Raw genomic sequence first — 19,448 nt, forward strand, 5'->3', positions numbered from 1 at the left:
TCACTATGCGCAGTCAGATTGCTCCGTTCGCGTTTGTTTCGCGTTCACGTTTGATCAACACTTGCAACCCATTGACGAAGAACAGCTACTCTCCCACACTTTCTACAGTACACTTTGCACTGTAGCCCGCCATAATGGACCAGAGAGGAAGTAAGCGCGTCTATAGCAGCGCTTTTCAGCATTCCAACGACCAATATCGTAAAGCATTGCGTAGCGTCGCTGGCTCTTCTGCTACTTCTCGATCTTCTTACATACCTGCAGCCTTGTTTGGCACCGACAAAGAAAACAGTACTCCGTTTCTTGACACCGAAGCGGATGCAGAATTTCTGCAAAGTTCTCAGAATCATATACAACTACCGCTGGGCTCTTACTCCTTCGAATGTCAGCCATGCCTTCCATGTATCTCTCAGGTATTGGAGGAAAGTGGACAAGGCATAACCCTTCAGGAACCAGGGCAGCTTCAAATGGACTCGTCTCCTTTCGACTTCCGCTTGGACCTCAACTCCAGTTCTCCTCTTGATGAAATCGCGGGCTTTGGCGCTTACACTGGACCACCTATCTTTGAAGATACAAACACGGCATTTGTCCAACCTGGTCAGGATGGCGGATTTGCTTCGACTGCCCTGCACCTTCAGGACCTCTCACTGTACGACAGTCCAGAAACAATGTTTCCAGATCATTTCGAGTGGCCCATTGCTGCAGCCCGTACAAGCATTTCTACAGTCACATCAGAGTCCCTACAGTAGTAAGCAACCTCTCCCCTCCACCTTTACCCACATGTGCGTATCCTAACTCCAGCACAGCGCATTCCCCACCCTCCAACCCAACGACGTCCTCATCATCTTCGACAAAGGCCACAAGGTCCTGAAACTCGACAAGTACCTCCTCATGCTCTCATCCCGCTTTTTCGCCTCCATACTCACCGGCACATATGCCCCTGGCCACACTCGCTGTCTCCGTCTGCGCAACGACTTCCCCGGTGCCATAGCAGTCATGATCCATTTCCTGGAATACGGCATGTACGCACTCGATCCTGCAACGCGCACCCAGTACCCCAACTTGACGCTCTTTGATCTACATATCCATGCTTACGTTGTGGGTGCCAAGTACGACGTGCGCAGGCTGTGCGATTATGCTATTGACCAATATGTCGATATCGCACGCAGGATTCTGGGCACGAGCGGTGCATATGTCCACCAGATCACTGGCTTGGTGTCTCCGGGTGTCAATTCCTTTCTCGATTCACTCGTGCTTATCTGGCGGAATACGCTGTATAGCGAGGATGTGTTGCGTCAGGCGGCGCTAGAGCTAGTCAAGGCAAAGATACATAGGCTGCTCCGGGTCAGGTTCTTCCAGACCCTGCTGTGGGAATTGGGAGGATTTGGGAATGATGTTGTGGCTAGCTTGCAGGAGGATGGGTTCGATGTCAAGGTGTTGCCTCTCAGGGCTGGAATGCAGGAGAAGGCAGGTGTTAGTTTTGGTCGTGCATAAGTGTGTGGATCGGCTGGTGGTCTGTCTGTTTAGGGTGGTGGATATTATGGATGTTTGCTAGGCGTTGTTCAAAGTACTTATGGACGATGGGGATGGCACGGTAGTCTGTCTTTTGTAATAGTTTCATAGTCTACTAGGATAACATGGATGGAAAAACAATGCCACTTTGCCCATGTCGTGCACCGTCGGACAATAGGAGACCCGACACGAAGTTGTGGCTTGTGCTTTGGGACTTTGTGGTTGCTTGATCTACACAATACAATGGACTAGTCACGTGTAGTGGTTGTCAGAGGACGCGTGTTTATACATGCACGACGGAGATGGAGAGGTTCATAAGTATTCATAACATGCATCGTCTATGTATGTGGTATGTATGACTCCCGTGCACGTCCACGCTGTCGTCGCCTTACGGCTAGGCACAGAATCGTGACACGAGGGCCAATTTACTCTTCGCAATCCGAGTGGAGTTCGATCGTCCATGGGAGAGCAGGACGAGACCTCAAAGAAGATGGCGTGTCTGCAGTCGAACCGTGGATGGGGTTCTTTAGACTTTAATAAACTTGGTATGGGAGCCCGTGGCAACAACTGGGCCAGGCTTGCCGTCAACTAGCTTCCAGATGGTCACGCTGGTAAAGGCAAGGGTGCCGCCGACTTTGCTAGCCCTGCCCTCAATTTCTATAGTATCGCCATCCTTTGCTCCACTAAGATACGAAACGTGGATGTCAGTACTGACGCCAGTCTTTGAGCGGTTGTCCCAGCACGCGATTGCCAATCCTCCAAAAGCATCTACGATGGTAGCTGACACTGAACCGTGTATACTGCCATGGGTATTGACGTGGTTGTTGGTCAAGGGCAGCCGTGCACGCACGACACCCTTAGCCGCATAAGTCAGTTTGAGATCAGAAAGAAGAAACTGGTAGATCGGGCTGCTTGGCTTGCGGTCCTCCCAGAACTTGTCAACATGAGCAAGAGCTTCGGGGTCGTTGGGAGCGTCGCTAGACATGGCAGAGGATGGCGGGAAGGGAGCGCAAGATTTTCTGGGTGAGGCGGGGCAGGCGGGGGATTAAAATATGTTCGGATGGAATGAAGCTGGGGGAGATTTGGATGGAGGCCCGGGGCCGGGCCGGCGTTACTTTTTTGCGACCTCTACTGGTACGAGTGAAACGGCCAGGCGAGCCCCATGAGCGGTTCGGGGCCGCCACATACAAAGCATATCCAGTCTGCCGCGCTGGACTATGCTTCACGGCAGGCCTGGACACTTCCCACTACTGCAAAGCCCAATGTTCCCACCATGACCATGCCCGACACCGTTGACACTCCTGCTCCCCCGAACCCGCCCCAAACCGAGCTCGCAATCGAGCATGCCCATGCCACTGACTCGCCGCTGGACGGCACCGCTGCAACACCAGAGACGCCCGAGGCCGTAGTCGCGGCCTCTTTCTCCAAGGCAGAGCCCCAGGCAGAAGCCAGCATCGACCTCAAGGCTCTCACCGACCGCGCCTTACACTTCTTGGCAACGGCGAGCAATGAGACGCTGGGCGCTTGTCTCGCTGGCCTGGGCGCTGGCACCTATCTCATCCTTGGACGCGTCGGCCTGGTGCTCATAGGCGTCGTGGGCGGCGTGGTCCTACATGCAACATGGGAGGGCTACCACAACGACAGCCAGGGCGGACAGGGAAAGAGTGCCGAAGCCAGGAGACGCGAGCTGGGCGCCGACATAGCACAGCGCGTCCTCGATTGGCGAAACTCCCACTCTCTTCACGACACGGCCGAAAAGCATGATAGCTACGACCTCAATGTGCAGCTGTACTCGGGCAAGAAGCTCGACTACTCCGACTTCAGGCCGGAGACGGCGGCTGCGCTGACGGAGCTGACGGATGCAGTCATTCGTGACTATGTCAAGTATGTCCTCTGCGCAGTCTTTAGTAGATACAATTCTAATATACTGCAGGTGGTGGTACTCGCCCCTACTGCCCACCGAAGAATCCTTTCCCAACTCGTGCCGCCAGACCTTGACCGCTTTTGTGCTCTCCGTGTCCGCACATGTCTCCCGTAAGAGACCAGCAGACAACTTTGTTGACTTTGTGACGCGCTCCTCGTCCTTTATCATCATCCTGCTCCAAGAGATTGTCACCGCCATACAGGCGTTCCCCGGCGATTTTCCAACAGAGGCAGTTGATCTATACCTCAAGATGAAGCGGGACAGCACGCTGGCCAACATACTCGATCCAGACTACCAGATGAAGCAGTTCAGCGTAGCTGCAGAGGACATACTCCAGAACTATTTGGACCCAAAGACATACAATTGCGCGCCAGCACGCATCTTCTTGCATCAGATACTTGCCAAGCTTGTCCTGGAAATGATTGTCGTGAGCTGTTCCAAGCCCGAATGGATCAATGGATGGATTGTCCAACTCTTGGAAGCAGGTGAACCTGAACTTCTGAATGCCATCGATGCAGGCGTTGAGGGCTCATCTGGACAATTGTCAAATGCCCCAGTGGACGCAGAAAGAACACCACATAGCCGAGACATGTCTTTCGCTGAAAAGAAGGAGCATAAACGTGTCGTGAGCAAGGCTCAGGAAGCCATGGATGATGCCATGCGGGAAGCTCAGCGTTTGAGCCAGATGATTGCTGAGGAGGACGCAAAACGCCTCCAAGAACAGTACAGGCAAAGCGCATCCACTTCGACGCTGAATGATGATCAGTCCGAGAGCACCACTCAGGGCATCGTCACCCCATCGTCCTCAGGCAGCGATACACATCATGACTTTGAGCCGAACGACTTGGGTATCTCAGGTCTTTCTAGCCCATCATCACCTCCACCGAAATTGGCCGAGGAGCGTGCGAAAGAAGAGGAGGCGAAGCAGGCATTTACCAGCTTTGATCAGCTCGTGCTACCCCAGCCACCAACCGCATTGATGGACAATCCTCCACCTGCTGAAAGGCCGCCACCTTTGACACTGCACAACAGTATAATGTCAATTTTTGATGACAGTATGCCTGGTGAAAAGGGTAACATCAAGAGCAAGCCAACTGCTGAATACTTGATCCAAATCGAGCCAAAGTCCAACCACCACACAGGATGGATGACAGCACGCAAGTACAGCGAATTTGAGACTCTGCATGAAGTCATGCGTCGCATAGCAGCCATTACCGGAGCGACTGGGTTCAGTGAAGCACACCCCTCATTGCCAACCTGGAAAGGTCATACCAAGGCATCTCTTCGCGGAGAGCTTGAACGCTACCTCAACCACGCTGTGCAATACCAATCGCTTGCCGAAAGTGAGGGCATGAAACGCTTTTTGGACAAAGAACTCGGTTCTGGAAAGTCTCCTGGCGGCGGCTTCCCCGGAATGAACTGGGCAGGTCAGACTTTCGACACGGTAGGCAAAGGTATGCTAGGTGTACTAACAAAAGCACCTAAGGAGGTCGCTGGCGGTGGCAAAGCGCTTTTCGGTGGAGTCAGCGGAGTCCTGAACAGTGTGACGGCACCATTGTCAGGAAAGAAGAACCGTGATTCGGTCATCAACACTACCAGCACTCCGACTGCTTCTGCAAGCCCTGCTCTCAGCCGCACTTCAACTTCAACAGCGCCTACCCAGAGTCGAGATAGGGCACAATCAACAGTTTCTGAGCTGCCTACACATATCCGTTCAGAGAGTACCCTATCTCTAGTAGCAACAAAGCGCACATCGATGGATTCAGTGCGGGATCCAAATTCTCCTGTCATTGATCAACAACCAACACGAGAAGCTCCCATGGAACGACGACCTTCGACCAATCCCGAAGGTGACGGCAAACGCTCCGGTAGATCGTCGAGATACGGCTCAAGAACCAACAGTCGTGCTCCAAGTACCCATGGCAAGATTGAAGACCTCAGCCCCATGATGGGTGGTGACCAAATCTTGAACCTCCCGCCCATGCCCAGCGAGATACCAGACGATTACATGTCGCGTGATCCCCCAGAGCCCTCACACAGCCAGAAGCCATCACGAACGTCCATAGACTCTACACCTTCTCTACCCCGCCGCACCTCCACAACATCCATCACCCCATCATCACCCTCGAAATCTGCACTCAGGAGGACCCGCACAGAGCCAACCTACACACCCCTTTCCGAAACCGAAACAACCGTCGTGATCGAGCTCTTCTTCGCAGTCATCCAGGAACTCTACACCCTCTCCTCCGCCTGGACCCTCCGCCGCACCCTCCTCAACGCCGCAAAAACCTACCTCCTCCGCCCTTCGAACCCACAACTCTCCTCCATCACTTCCCTCCTTCAAACCACCGTCCTCGACGACAACACTTCCGACACCGGTATTGCGTACCATATCCGCAAGATTCGCGAGAATGGGCTCCCCACAGAGGACGAGCTCAAGACGTGGCCTGAACCCATGTCTGAGGATGAAAAGGAGAAGCTCAGGGTTAAAGCGAGGAAATTGCTCGTCGAGAGGGGTATGCCACAGGCGCTGACGAGCGTTATGGGGCAGGCGGCGAGTGGCGAGGCACTAGGCAAGGTGTTTGACTGTTTGCAGGATCAAAGAGTCGCAAGGGGTGTCATGTTTGGCCTGGTGCTGCAGGGGTTGAGGGCTGTGACGCAGTAAAAAGAAGAGGTGAACTTGTTGTGTGTGTGAGAGAGATTAAGGGAAGGAAAATGGTTGGTATGAAAACCTGTTATGATTGGCCTAGAGAGCCTTACCAATTTCTTTTTACATGGCGTTCGTAATAAGACGATGTGGGAGAAGAAAACAGTACACGTTCCCCTTGGATCTGTTTTGAGTTTTTTTTTTAATTTCTTATAAGCGGATAAAGAAGTACACGTTTAATATTACAAAGTTTCAATGACCATGTTTTGTATCACAATAAAAAGGATGGGGACATAAGTTTGAGAATTTCAGATCCATTCATTATAATACTCGTAAAGTGAGTCCCTATTCGATTGATACTTTGCACCACTCCAAACAAGACAAACAAACCGGTAATCAACAACTTGCTGTATCATACAAGAAGGAAACAAAACAAAAAAAGACTGTGAGTCCCGTCCATCTGCCAAAGTCATAACGCCCATTAGCAAAAATCAGTCGTACCAATACACATACATCACTCATGTCCAGTAATCATCAAGCAGTCCCATACCACCCATTCCTTCGTGTACAAAACCTCCATGTCCCATCATCCCACATCGACATAACCAAGGAGAGTCCAGCCCGTCCAAGAGCGTATCCAAACAAGTGCTGCGCGTTGCTAACATCACAAGCTTCGCCGTCGTCAAGCTCGACGCATATCGCTAGCGATGCCAACTCTTAAACCCCCAAACAGAGGCGAGTCAAAGCTTCAAACTGAGAAAGACACGGAGCGAGACGGTGGGCCAAAGACTGTTTGCAGCAACAGCGCCGACATGTGAAGATACTCACTTAGGCAACGACACTCGTTTCGCCAACGACACTCTCACCAACGACACTTTCGCCGATGACACTTGCTTCCTCCTCGGCTGCACGGCGGAAGTAGTCAGCGTCGTGCTCGGGCTCGTTCTCAAGGGCAGCAGTAGCCAAATCAGTACCAACGCCAGAGTCGCTAGGAGGAGCGTAGTTCTCCTTCATCTCCGCCTTGACGGCATCAACGGCTCGAACAATCTCCGACTGTGTTGGCAGGTCGACCTCGCTGTCGGCAGTGGCGGTTGTGATCACGGAGGAGTTGACTTCGGATGGGTCAAGGGTAGCGGTCGGTTCATTGTCCTCTTCATCCGAATAATGCGAACCTTCGGAACCTTCGGAACCTTCAGGATCTTCGTTGATTGGTTCTTGACCACGAGCGGTAGAGTGAGTAGAACGGGCACCATAAGAGGTGCGACGGTCTTGGTCAATATCACTACCCGTCATGTAGGAAGTTCCGGAAGCATAAGTGTACTCGCTACCTGTGCCGCCGAAGCTTGAACGTCCATCATAGCCAGGCGTCTCACCTTCGGCGTAGCTCTCAGGGTAGTCATCGACGCTATAGCGGCGTTCAGTACCAGTCTCGCTTTGCGCATCTTCTTCAATCACATCGTGCGAGATGGGGTCCAAGGCTTCGTTTTCGTCAACTTCAGGCAAGACAGTGTTCTCTTTGTTGGCAACGACGGCACTGGGTCGTCCACCCCAAGATCCCTTGCGAGAATAGTTGCTGGTTTTGACAGAGTGGCTCCGCTTCAGGTTAGCGTTGGCATCGTTCGAGGTAGTCGTTGTTGGATAGGCTTGCGCTCCTGTTGGCGTGTTTCCGCTAATCTGACTGAGAGACAAGATTCGGCGTTGGCTTGGGTTGACAGGCTGACCGTTGCGTCGAATGGCGGGGCGAGGCTTGAGTGCAAGAGAGATGCCATTAGCTGCAGTGCTGGGATGTGGCATTCCCCTGCTCTCTTCCGTGCCGACATCGGTACCCATACGCTTCTTTAGCTTTGAAGGGCTCTTCGAGCCATTCTTGTTCATCATCAAAGCACGCGAGTGATCCATAATGCCGTTCAAGATGCGGCGCTCCAATGCATCTGCCTTGGTATCCATGATGTGCAGTTCCTCGCGGCGGATCTCGAGCGCAGTGTGGAGAGAAGAGACCTCTCCAGTGAGGCGGACCTTTTGATTAGCCAGGTTCTCACGTTCTGCCTGAAGTGCGGCAACAGCAGCCAAGAGAGAATCCTTTTCTTCCTTCAACTCCGCCATAGTGCGATCCTTCTCGTTTTGCAGCTCAATCATGACGCGCTCCTTCTCTTCTTTGAGCTCCTGGACGACCTTCTCCTTCTCAGCCTTCATCTCCTGGATGTCTGCGAAAAGCTGCTCCTTCTGGGTGGCCTTTTCAGCCCTGAGGCTCTCAAGGTCAATCTCGAGTTGCTCTTTCTGCACCGTCCTGCGTTCGATGAGCAGAGCCAACTCTTCGGCCTCACGCTCCTTGGCATCATTGCCATCGGTAATGTATTGAGTCTGTTTTGCGACAAACTCACTGAGCTCAGCAGCAGTGATCTTGACTTGATTGTGAATCTCGTCCAGTTTCTCGGCATTTGCGGCTGCTTTAGTGGCTTCATCAGCATGACCAAGGAGTTTGTCGAGCTTCTCGTGCACAGGGCTGTCATCGTAATTGGGTGGTGCCTCGATCGCGAGCAGCTTGTCAAGCTTCTCATGCACAGGGCCATCGTTGTAACTAGGTGATGGCTCAATAGCGAGGAGTTTGTCGAGCTTCTCTTGCACAGGGCCGTCGTCATATTTCTCCTGAGACTCAGGAGCAGGTGCTGGCAGAAGCTTGGGTAGGTTCTCGAAATGGGCCTGCAACTCCTCAGATCGAGCCTTTGCTTGCTCGTCCCAAGCCCTGGCATGCTCGTCCGCCTCTTCCTTGCACTTTTGCGCGTGTTCGTAATGGGCCTTGACTAACTCTTCGATCTCGTGCAATGCGACCATGAACTTGGGATGATACTCGGTCATGTTGTCTTGGATGTTGGTGAAGATTGACTCAACATTCTTGATCTCGTCGCGCGTATGAGAGTGCTCTGTCTTGTCCTCAAGCTTGAGTTCCTCGAATTTGGCAATGTGCTCCTCCAGCTTCGCGATAGTTTCAACCTTCTGCTCTTCCAGTTTCTCCATCGTTGCGAGCTTCTGTTCGTCAAACTTGGTGAGAGTCTCGTCGACCTTGCCAAGGACAGTCGTGGAGTCGGTGGACCATTGTGTAGTAGCACCTTCGAATCGGTCGTTCATCCCGGCGATGGTAGCGCCAAGAGTGTCGATAGTAAGACGGAGCTCATCTGCTGTCGTCTTGGTGCTTTCAAGCATCTTCTCTTGCTCTTCAGACTTTTCTTTCATGACCTTGGCAAGCTCGTCAGCCAGCAGCTGAGCATCGTCGTACTTGGCCATGAGTGTGTTGAACTTGTCCTCCAGGCGCTCTGTGAAGGCAGCAACGACGGCCTCTTTGGTTTCGTCATGCTTTTCGAGATTGAGGGCTGACTTTTCGGCACTGTCATTCTGCAGTCCCTCAATGGAGCCATGGGCACGCTCAAACTCCCTGGTGAGAATCTCCATAAGTTCCTTCACATCAGCAGTGACGTTGTTGGCACCAATGGTTTCTTCCATGATCTTGAATGAAGCTTGGAGGTTTTCGATAGGACCGCCTTCGATAAGGCTGGTCTTGATTTCCTCTCGCATCTCATCCAAAGCAGCCTTGACACCACTGATATCCTCAACAATTTGAGTGGCCTCAGCACGACGCTCGTCGAAATTGGTAGCTGTCTTCTGGATATCCGCTTCATAGGTGTCTTTCATCTTTTCGTGGCTATCGCGGAAGTCATGGATGAGTCCAGTGAGCTGCTCCAGTTCGGCCTTGGATGCGAGCTCCTCGGGGTCCGGAATTTTCATGTCATCCAGCTTGACTTTGAGATCATCAACGAGAAGGGTCACAGCATCGATATCAGCTTTGGTGGCCTGAGGGTTGGTTTCGTCTTCTGACTTTGCTGCCTTCATCTCGTCTAGAGCAACCTTGATATCGTCCGCAAGCACCTGAACGACTGTAACATCTGCCTTGGTAGCACCTTCCTCTTCAAACTTCTTTGCAAGTGCATCCAAGGTCTCAGATGTGGTCCGAACTACAAGTTCGACATCTTCCAGGTTTTCCTTGGTGACAGTGGTAGCAGGGTCTGGGAAAACAAGCTCTTCGATCTTAGCTTTGGTATTTGCAAGCAGAGTCTCGATCGCATCAGTATCTTCCTTTTTGGCCAGACCCTCGAGCGCAGGCGGTGATGTCTCGCGATCCTGCATGAGCAAAACAGCAGCTTGAACGTCTTTGAGGAGTTCTTCAATGGCAGCAAGATCTTCTTTCATGGCAGTTCCGGCAGGAGTTGCTGCCTCTGAAGGTGGTGCTGCGTCCTTGGCGTTGGCATTGGCATTGGCATCCATAGCTTGCACCTTATCCTGAATCTGGGTAAGGAGGCGCTCCATCTTGGCTACGTCCAGCGATTGGGCGACGGGCTGCGGTGCGGCATCCTCTTGTACTACGTCCTGTACTACGTCTTGAGAGATCTCGCGTGACGTGGTCTCTTCGTCATCCGGCTTGTCCACAAGAGCAACCTCGTTACCCGCTGGCGTAGAAACGTCCTCCTGTGCAGGCTGAGTGCTGTGATGAGCACCCTTCAACGACTCTACGTCAGCGCGTAAAGCGGCAATGCCGTCCTTGAGAACGTCCAGGATCTCGTGAGACACACTCATATCCACAGGCTTCTCAACGATCTTGGAGACGTCGGCTCGCAAGCTCTCAATGCCTTCGTTCATGGCATCGATAATCTCGTCAGTAGCAGGGCCATTGCGCTCGGGAGGAGTGTTGAACTTCTTGTCGATGTGGGACTGAAGATCATCAAGGCCTAGCTTGACAGCCTCCAATACTTCTTCGGTGTCTGCGCGCGAGTGTTGCTGGATCAGACTATTAGATTTGTGCACGTGCTCAAGCTCTCCTCTGATAGCCTCGAGGAGCTCTTCGTTGACACTAGCAGCTGACAGGTTGGCCTTGATTTCATCGAGAGCAGTTTTCACGGTCATCATCATCTCAGCTTTGTCGTTATCCCCACTGGGCACAAGAGCATTGCTGAATGACTCCTTCAGTGTTTCCAGCTCTCCACGAATAAGAGCCAGGTTGTCTTTTGAAGTGGTCTGCTGGGAGGTGTTTAATCCATCAAGAAGCTCTCGAACAGCATTCACAATCTCGTCCTTGTCTGCTGAATCCCCTTGCTTGACGACTGAGCCGCCTAGAGTCTCCCGGAAGGTTTCAAACTCCGCCTTGAGAGCAGCAAGCATGTCGTCGTTAGGTGCAGACGCAGTCTGTTTTTCGCTCAAGAGAGCGTTGAGTCCATCCAAGCCCGCCTGGAGCTTCTCAAGAATGTCATTCTTGTTGCTGGAAGAGTCACCGAGAACGACTTCCTTGAGTTGATCAAACTCGTGCTTGATGGCTTCACTGATGTCTTCGTTCGAGTCGACGTCGTCGTCTTCCCCAGACCTGAGAGCAACCTGGGATTTCATCTCCTCAAAGCCTGCTTTGAGAGCAGCAAGGATCTCCTCGTTGGTCTTGGAGGCAGGGAGAAGTTGAGAGCTCAATTTTTCTTGAAGACTCTCGAACTCAGACTTGAGATACTCCACCATGTCTCCGCGGCTCCATGCTTGGTCTCCCCGAGGACCCTCTGCAACGTAGCCTTGAACATCCTCGCGCAATTTATCAAGCTCCACCTTGAACTGATCGATCATCTCACCGTCTTGAGTGATCTCTCTCGGCTGGTTTGATGAGCCTTGGATTTCTGTACGAAGACTATCGAGCCCTTCCCGAAGTGCTGTCAGAACTTGCTCTGTGTCCTTGCCGCTGGTAGAAGAGTATCCTTCAAACTCAGTATGCATCTCCTCTACCATTGACTGTAGACGCTGCATGACAGACTCGTTATGAGCTTCCGTTGCTGCCTTGACAGCATCCGTGATGCTCTCCGGGGGTATTTCGATTTCTAGGCCGGCAGAGTTGTGTTCGGTAAGAGCTTGGCGGATAACCTCTTCAAGCATCTCTCGAGAGATACTCTCGGCTGGTGTTGGCTGCTGGGCAGTAAGGGCTGGCTTCAACTCCTCCAAGGATTCTCGCACGGCCATGAGAACTTCCTCGCGGATTTCATGGACTTCATTGATCGGAGGTGGAAGTTGAATCTGTTGGAGGGAGTCGTGCAGCAATTTCTCAATCTCCTCCTTGGTAACCGCTCCGGAGCCGTTGAAATCTTGCAGTCCTTCACGCAGACACTGTAGTACCTCGTCCCTGCCCAAGCCGACTTGTTGAATTTCACGATTGGCATTCATCTCGACGCCATCGAAGGCCTCTCGCACGGCACTGATGAGAGCTTCCTTGTCGAGAGTAGCTGAGTGGGCAGATGGCTGGTCTAGGCCTCGCTCCGCGAGTGCTTGCTTGACGACATCGTACACCTCGTTATTGTCGACGGTGTTGCGTGTTACGACTGATGACATAGATTGTCGTCTTCGCTCACGCATGACCTTGTCCATGTGCTCCTTGAGGTTTGCGAGACCCTCTTGGACGATAGTGTTGATCTGCTCATTTGGCTGACTTGACTCTGGATCTGACTCCACAGCTCTAGCCTGCTCCGCCTCTTCCAGCTTGCGTGCAAGTTCGCGGCCCATGCCTAGCACTTCACCGCGAAGATCTTGAATCATTGACTTGGTCGCCATGGTGACACAGCCAGACTCTGCGACGCTGTCCTTGATCTTACGCAGAAACTTGAGCATCTCCTCGCTTACAAAGTCAGCAGCCTTGGGGCTAGAGTAGACCTTGCTGTCAGCCGAGATTGTGCGAGTGAGCGCACCAGATCCTGGCGAAGGTTGGAAACTTGCAGATCCAGGAGCAGCGCCGCCCAACGAGCCTTGCTTGACGAACTCCACTAGCTCAGCAACCTTCTGGGCAGTCTCTCCAGTAGCCTTGTCAACCAGCTTCTGAAGATTTGTTACAAGCCGTTCCTGACCATCTTTGGTTACCATCTCGCGAATGATCTTTTCCAGCATGGCGACACTAGCGGCACCCTCGACAGAGTATGGGTTGGGGCTTCCGATGCGCTCGTCAGCCCAGGGGCTACTTGACGCCATCCTCGGAAAGGTGAACTGCTTCGTGGGCGTCATGTGGGGATCCTGGAGGTTGAGGCTGCTAGACCGAGAGGTATCTCCATGCATAGCAGCAGTAGCTGCTTCTTGCTGCTTCTGCGACATGGTTGCCAGAAGGTCCTTGAGCGACTTTCGAATATCCTCATCCCGGAGGTTTGTCGCCTCCTTCAAGCTGATGAGGTCAGTCGCGTTGTCCTTGCTCCTTCGACTGAGTTGCGACATATCCTTCTGGAGGCTGGAAACAATGTTGTTGATGCTGACAAGTTGACTAGCGATGTTGTCGAATGAGTGAGGGGGAAGTGATCCCTGGATGGGTGTTGCCGCTGACGCTGATGCTGGCGCTGGCGCTGACACTGGCGTAGATATCGGGGTAGTTGCCGCAGCTGGTGGTGGAGAGCGTGGCGAGCGTGGCGAGCTGTTGAAGTTGGCCGATGGTGGCGGGTCCAGCATATGTTGGGGGATAGACATTGTCTGGAGGGCCATCATCGTAGCAGAAGGAGGCGTGTTCTCGCCTAGGAACGGCCGGTGGGTGGGCCTCAGAGCTGGTGTGTCCTTGATCTCGAACCGTGGCGCTGGCGAAGGCGTGACATGTCGGGTAGGACTGGGATCGGCATCTTTGCCAAAGTAGTCCTTGTCCCAGTCGCGCGAGATTGGCCTGCCTCCTCTACTTGACGGCCGGTCGCGCTCTGGGGACCGCTCTGGCGACCGGTTGTCTAAGTAGCTGCGCAGGTCACGAACACTGCCTGGCTGGAGCGATTGCATACGCTTGTGCTGATTACCTTTAATTAGAGCACGCTCTGGAGAGAGCGATTTGAGTGGCATAGGGTTAGTAGTGTATGAGCTTGCGGGTAAGCTCTCTCGCGCCTTCTCTTCTAGCGCTTTGGCCGCCTGCATGATGGCTGCTGATGTGTTAGGGCGGGTGGTGAGATTTGGTGAACCCGGGTTCAATGGCAATGGCGGAGGTGCCCGTTCAGGGTCAGCACTGTCCCACCTAGAGCACAGTGTTAGCAGTGAAATGTAGCGGTGTGCATTGGTATGGAAGAAAATGAGAAGACGAACATGGGAATCATTCTGTCGGACGAGAAAGAATGTGAGTGCCGGACGAGCTCCCTGTCGCGGGAGGGTTCTCTGTCGGAGGAAGGCATTGTGGTATGTGGTGTGGTGGATATTTAAGTCCCGGAGGTGGTATGGGAATGCACAGCAGGTACAAGGCCGGCTGATCGCAGAGGTTTGTTTTTTTGGAGAAAACAGGTCAGGGTATCAATCGCGAATGGCTTCAGCGATCCAGCGCAGGGTAGAATATGCAACGCAATGGTTCGTGAGATGTGGAGGGCGGGTGGTGGGAGACTGGAGTGCAGGTTCAGTGCGAGAACAGTGTTGATCTAGGTTGGGGTTTGTTTACGTGCACTGGCCAATAGGCGATGACGATGGCGGCGCGACCTGCCAGCTCAGCCGTCGCTGGGGCAGCACTGGCGCGAACAAGACGGCTCCAATGGATATGGTACGCCCATTGGATGCACACCGCCGTTGCGAGTCGGCGGTGGATTGCAGCTCAACAGGCGACATGCATGTCATGTGCAGTGCATTGCGAGCAGTCGTCGTGCACAACCACCTCGCCTGTTACCTGGGGGAGGGCCTTGCATGCCGTTGTCGATAAGGCGCTCGTTGCCATGCGCTTTGTGGCGCAGGTGGCTCCTCCACGCCGTTCCCGCCCCGTCACTTGTCGGCGTTATGTATCGCCGATCCTGTCTCCGCCGCCGCATCTCCAGGTAAGCTACCAGCAGTTGATCATCACCGACCGCCAGCTCCATCTCCGCCACACAATTCCCCGTCCCCTCCCGGCAAACTGCTTGCACGGACTACCCAACCACCTTTCATATACCCTCCGCCATCGATCGAGTAGTCATGGCTGTCCCCGAAACTACATCGCGGGTGGCAGAGGCGCAGAAGCTGGCCAAGTCGGATCCCTCCAAGGCCGAGCAGATATACAAAGACGTCCTCTCACAAAACCCCGGTTCCAATGAGGCTGTCATCAAGAACTACGAGACCGCCCTGGTCGGTCTCGGCGAGCTTTACCGCGACCAGAAGAAGGTGGATGCTCTGGCGGAACTGGTAAAGCAGGCGCGATCCGTCATGTCGTCGTTTGCGAAAGCAAAGACATCCAAACTGGGTATGTATTCATCTTAATACGCTGGCCCGGGGGCCAATGACTAACACAGCACAGTCCGACAGCTTCTCGACCTCTTCACCACCATACCAAACACCACCGACATCCAGATCGCCGTCACCAAGTCATGCATAGAGTGGGCCGTCTCAGAGCGGAGAGGCTTCCTACGGCAAAACCTCGAGACTCGACTTGTCGCCTTGTACATGCAGAAGCAGTCCTACTACGATGCCCTGACGCTCATCAACAGTCTGCTCAAGGAGCTGAAGCGCCTAGACGACAAGCTGGTCTTGGTCGAGGTGCAGCTGTTAGAATCGCGTGTCTACCATGCATTGGGCAACATTCCCAAGGGCCGTGCTGCTCTCACATCCGCCCGAACGTCGGCCGCCTCAGTCTACACCCCACCTCTGCTGCAGGCCGGACTGGACATGCAAAGTGGCATGCTACATGCTGAGGACGGCGACTTCAACACAGCCTTCTCCTACTTCATCGAAGCAATGGAGGGGTACCACTCACAGGACGAGGACCAAAAGGCAACATCAGCACTGCAGTATATGCTGCTCTGCAAGATCATGCTCAACCTCGGAGACGACGTGACATCGCTCATGACCTCGAAGCACGCCGTCAAGTATGCCGGTAAGCGGTTAGAGGCCATGAAGGCCGTAGCCCGAGCACACACGAACCGCAGTCTAGAGGAGTACGAGACCGCCTTGACCGACTACCGCCAACAGCTTGGCAGCGATCGATTCATCACATCCCATCTTCGCCGCCTGTATGACAACATGTTGGAGCAGAACCTTATCAAGGTCATTGAGCCCTTTAGCCGGGTCGAAATCGACCACGTCGCCAAAATGGTCGGACTAGACACGATACAGGTGGAACGAAAGCTCTCCCAAATGATCCTTGATAAGGTCATTATTGGAGTGCTGGACCAGGGTGCCGGATGTCTTATCGTCTACGATGAGTCAGAGCGCGATCAGGGATACGATGCTGCCCTCGCTACTCTTGAGAAGCTGAGTAACGTTGTTGACGTGCTGTACACCAACCAGGCCTCTCTTTTGGAGTAGAATGTCGCCTGCAAGAGGCGGAAGCGCCAGATGCAATCAAGCTATGTAAAATAGAAGCATAGAAGCTCAAGCGTGCTCAGCATTCAATGTGGCTAACTATTAATGACAAAACATGATTTGAACAATACCACTGTGACCCTATTACAGCAGACGTTATCTTGCAGACGTATAGCACCCGACTCCACATCAATCATACCATTCCTTAACGCCTCCATGTCTAATCCCCACACTTAACCAACCGTATTGCAAGACCCATCTATCTATCCAGAATCAAAATAAGAAACACAAAAGAAAGAAAAAACGAAGATTAATTCCCCCCATGCAACTCCTTATCCCTCCTCGCACTCGCATTCACAATCACAACTCCAAGTACCATCCCGCACATGAACAGCGTAATAAACGTCACTGCAACCATCGTACAGCAATACCTCTCACTCTCCCTCTTCTGCCTCGCAGCAGTATGAACCTGCTCGTCGCACGCCGCGCAGTGCTTGTGCAGCGTGTCTGACTGTGGGAGAAGCAGTTTAGTTATTGTTTGGGCAAAGGTTTCCGGCTGTTGCTGGGGAGGCTGGGATGTAGTAGTGTGGGCGTGGGCGTGGTTTTCGATGTCTAGGGTTTCACCGGTAAAGGGGGGTTGCTCGGCGTCGTCAGATTGGGGGATGGTGGTGTACTATGAGTGTGTTGGTTAGGATTTTGAACTGTTTTTTGGGGTTGTGGTTGATAGAGATGGGTGTTGGGGAAGAAGGGAGAGAACGTACGCCGGAGAGAGAGCCAGATGGCATGTAGCGGTTTACGGGGTGGTTGTTGATTACATCGTCGTATGCTGGAGCAGCTTCTGTGGGTGTTGTTGGGGTGCCCATCGTTGTTATCTTGCAAGTTGTGATTTGGGTTGGTATTTAGGATTGATATTGGAAATGTTTTAGTTTGTCTGCAAGTACACTGTTCTTGTCAGGATACATGTTGCAACAGCCATACTCTTTATACATCTGTGATATCACTGCACCTCTTGCCGGTCAAACGGCTGGTCATGGTGTTGGATGCCTGATGATTGCACAGCCTCTGCACGCCTCAGCCCGCCTCGTCACGCTGTGCCGTAGGACCAACCATCCTCATGGGATAGTACAACCAGGATCATTAAAGCCACAGCTATGCACCTGTCATGCTGGTAGGATTTGCCAGTTATGGACTTAGTGAGAGATACACAGTAACAGCCTACTGCCTGGGCCGTGGTGTCAACCAATCGTGACGTTGGATGGCTGAATTGGTGGCGCATGCATGATCTTGGCCACCCATACCACTCAATATGGTTAAGAAGGGATTTTCATGTACTTTCCGTGGACACGACCAACATTGTACAGCCCATGAAGAGGTTTAATAGACTACATGCCAAAACCTTGCCGCATGACTTGGTAAAAGAGCACAGAGTTACTACGCTAGTAGATAGGTAACCTCTACTATAACAAATAATAGTAGTATAATCGTAGTTATATAGGCTTTTGGAAGAACCTCTCTATCAAGACATCCGATAATTCGGAAAATTCATTTCTTAACATTACCCTTCGAGTTAAAAATCAATAGCAAAGTTGGGTGAAGCTCAGTCTTTTCTGCAGGATACTATACTCGCGAAAGGCCAGAAATGCACTCATTGCCGCTCTGCCCCTCGTAGCATGACCAAAATTCTCGGCACACAAGAAGATAACGATGCTTTAATATATTCATTGTCTCATTATCGTAAAACGATCAACAGTAACAAACGACGACTCGGTATACCAAACGTCATCCAGCCCACTTATGCACAGAGTTTCGCATCCAGGCATAAGTACCCGGTATCTCTTAGATGTTAACGCCGTCCCCAACGCTGCGACGACATCCACCATCTCTTGAGAACTCGTTACCGTTCGCGTCCGAATTAGTACTTAATATCTCTTGGGGGCGAGATAGAAGCACTACGGTACTTGATGTCTCTTGGGGGTGAAATGGAAGCGCTGCGGTACTTGATATCTCTTGGGGGCGAGATGGAAGCGCTGGCGTCCGCTTCCGCCTCAGCACTACGGTACTTAATGTCTCTTGGGGGCGAGATAGAAGCGCTGGCATCCGCCTCAGCACTGCGGTACTTAATGTCTCTTGGGGGCGAGATAGAAGCGCTGGCATCCGCCTCAGCACTGCGGTACTTGAGATCTCTGGGGGGCTCATTTCCATTCGCCTTGGGAAGTGCATCTATGTCTCTGTGAGTATGAATCAATCGCCCGTGAACCTCAACATACTTGGAAGCGCAGCAGCGCAAGCTGCGAGAGCTGCGACGACAAATGAGGTTCTCATTTTTTCGGTAGGAAATTGGAGGATTTGGATTGTTCTGCAAAGCGTTGTTGTGGAAGCAGATGGACTGACGATGGGCTGAAGGCAGGTATAGGTATATATACTACCGGCGCACGCCGGTTCTGCTCTTTGACAAGCGGTTGGCAATCCAGCAATTGGATGTGACACTGCCTGGGATCAGCACTGCGATCTATACTCCATCAGGAGGTAAAGTACCACATGGCTGTACCATTCCATACTTTCCCCAGCATAGACCCCTGACTGGGTTTAGACTCCAGGACAAACAAGACGTCATACACAACTGATGCGCGATATACTGTGCTACAAGGCCAAAGCTTTGTGTGGGGGAGCGCTAAAATAATGATAGGCTCTTCTTCGGATGACTCTGTACCGAACTTTTTGCAGAGAAATACTACGATGTTGGTGATAATTACGATAGCTCATGCTCTTTACAGTATAGCTCTTACTCTCTACCCTAGCCTGTATCGTCCCCTTGCTAGTAGCCCACACAAAAAGCTTTGGCCTTGTAGCACAGTACGTGATGAAGAGACATTGCAATCTTATAAGACGAGATCCGGATAGCTGGTGAAAAGCTGATCACGTGATGCGACTGGTCCAGTAGACCCATCAGAACCATCACTGAATCCACCAAAACTATCATATTTGATAGATCACGTGACCAAAAACGCGGACGTGGAATTTATCTGGAAATCTTCAAATCGCGTTTTGTCCTGTCACAATAGCGCGAAAAATAGGGGTGAAGTAAGCACT

The 19,448-nt window shown here is 52.4% G+C and overlaps 7 protein-coding genes across 7 annotated transcripts; 3 read left to right on the forward strand and 4 right to left on the reverse strand.

The window, feature by feature from the left end:
* Positions 1-134: 134 nt before the first annotated feature.
* On the forward strand, positions 135-1,491 carry COCVIDRAFT_26740 (hypothetical protein; the record flags this gene model as incomplete). The annotated part of the gene is made up of 2 exons (XM_014701033.1): positions 135-745; positions 804-1,491. 2 exons carry the CDS (start codon positions 135-137, stop codon positions 1,489-1,491), a joined length of 1,299 nt encoding a protein of 432 aa, XP_014556519.1.
* A 544-nt stretch (positions 1,492-2,035) lies between these two features.
* COCVIDRAFT_26741 (hypothetical protein) lies at positions 2,036-2,494 on the reverse strand (the record flags this gene model as incomplete). The annotated part of the gene is made up of 1 exon (XM_014701034.1): positions 2,036-2,494. The coding sequence occupies one exon, from the start codon at positions 2,492-2,494 to the stop codon at positions 2,036-2,038; it is 459 nt and encodes a 152-aa protein (XP_014556520.1).
* A 288-nt stretch (positions 2,495-2,782) lies between these two features.
* COCVIDRAFT_26742 (hypothetical protein) lies at positions 2,783-6,098 on the forward strand (the record flags this gene model as incomplete). Its single annotated transcript, XM_014701035.1, has 2 exons — positions 2,783-3,393; positions 3,443-6,098. The coding sequence occupies 2 exons, from the start codon at positions 2,783-2,785 to the stop codon at positions 6,096-6,098; spliced, it is 3,267 nt and encodes a 1,088-aa protein (XP_014556521.1).
* An 810-nt stretch (positions 6,099-6,908) lies between these two features.
* COCVIDRAFT_99499 (hypothetical protein) lies at positions 6,909-14,275 on the reverse strand (the record flags this gene model as incomplete). The annotated part of the gene is made up of 2 exons (XM_014701096.1): positions 6,909-14,121; positions 14,190-14,275. 2 exons carry the CDS (start codon positions 14,273-14,275, stop codon positions 6,909-6,911), a joined length of 7,299 nt encoding a protein of 2,432 aa, XP_014556582.1.
* A 760-nt stretch (positions 14,276-15,035) lies between these two features.
* On the forward strand, positions 15,036-16,361 carry COCVIDRAFT_37896 (hypothetical protein; the record flags this gene model as incomplete). The annotated part of the gene is made up of 2 exons (XM_014701097.1): positions 15,036-15,300; positions 15,355-16,361. 2 exons carry the CDS (start codon positions 15,036-15,038, stop codon positions 16,359-16,361), a joined length of 1,272 nt encoding a protein of 423 aa, XP_014556583.1.
* A 307-nt stretch (positions 16,362-16,668) lies between these two features.
* Positions 16,669-17,221, reverse strand: COCVIDRAFT_99623 (hypothetical protein; the record flags this gene model as incomplete). Its single annotated transcript, XM_014701098.1, has 2 exons — positions 16,669-17,031; positions 17,120-17,221. 2 exons carry the CDS (start codon positions 17,219-17,221, stop codon positions 16,669-16,671), a joined length of 465 nt encoding a protein of 154 aa, XP_014556584.1.
* A 1,049-nt stretch (positions 17,222-18,270) lies between these two features.
* On the reverse strand, positions 18,271-18,680 carry COCVIDRAFT_16096 (hypothetical protein; the record flags this gene model as incomplete). Its single annotated transcript, XM_014701011.1, has 2 exons — positions 18,271-18,578; positions 18,626-18,680. 2 exons carry the CDS (start codon positions 18,678-18,680, stop codon positions 18,271-18,273), a joined length of 363 nt encoding a protein of 120 aa, XP_014556497.1.
* Between the last annotated feature and the right edge of the window lie 768 nt (positions 18,681-19,448).

Source organism: Bipolaris victoriae (assembly GCF_000527765.1).
Source record: "Bipolaris victoriae FI3 unplaced genomic scaffold scaffold_43, whole genome shotgun sequence".
Taxonomy (NCBI): domain Eukaryota; kingdom Fungi; phylum Ascomycota; class Dothideomycetes; order Pleosporales; family Pleosporaceae; genus Bipolaris; species Bipolaris victoriae.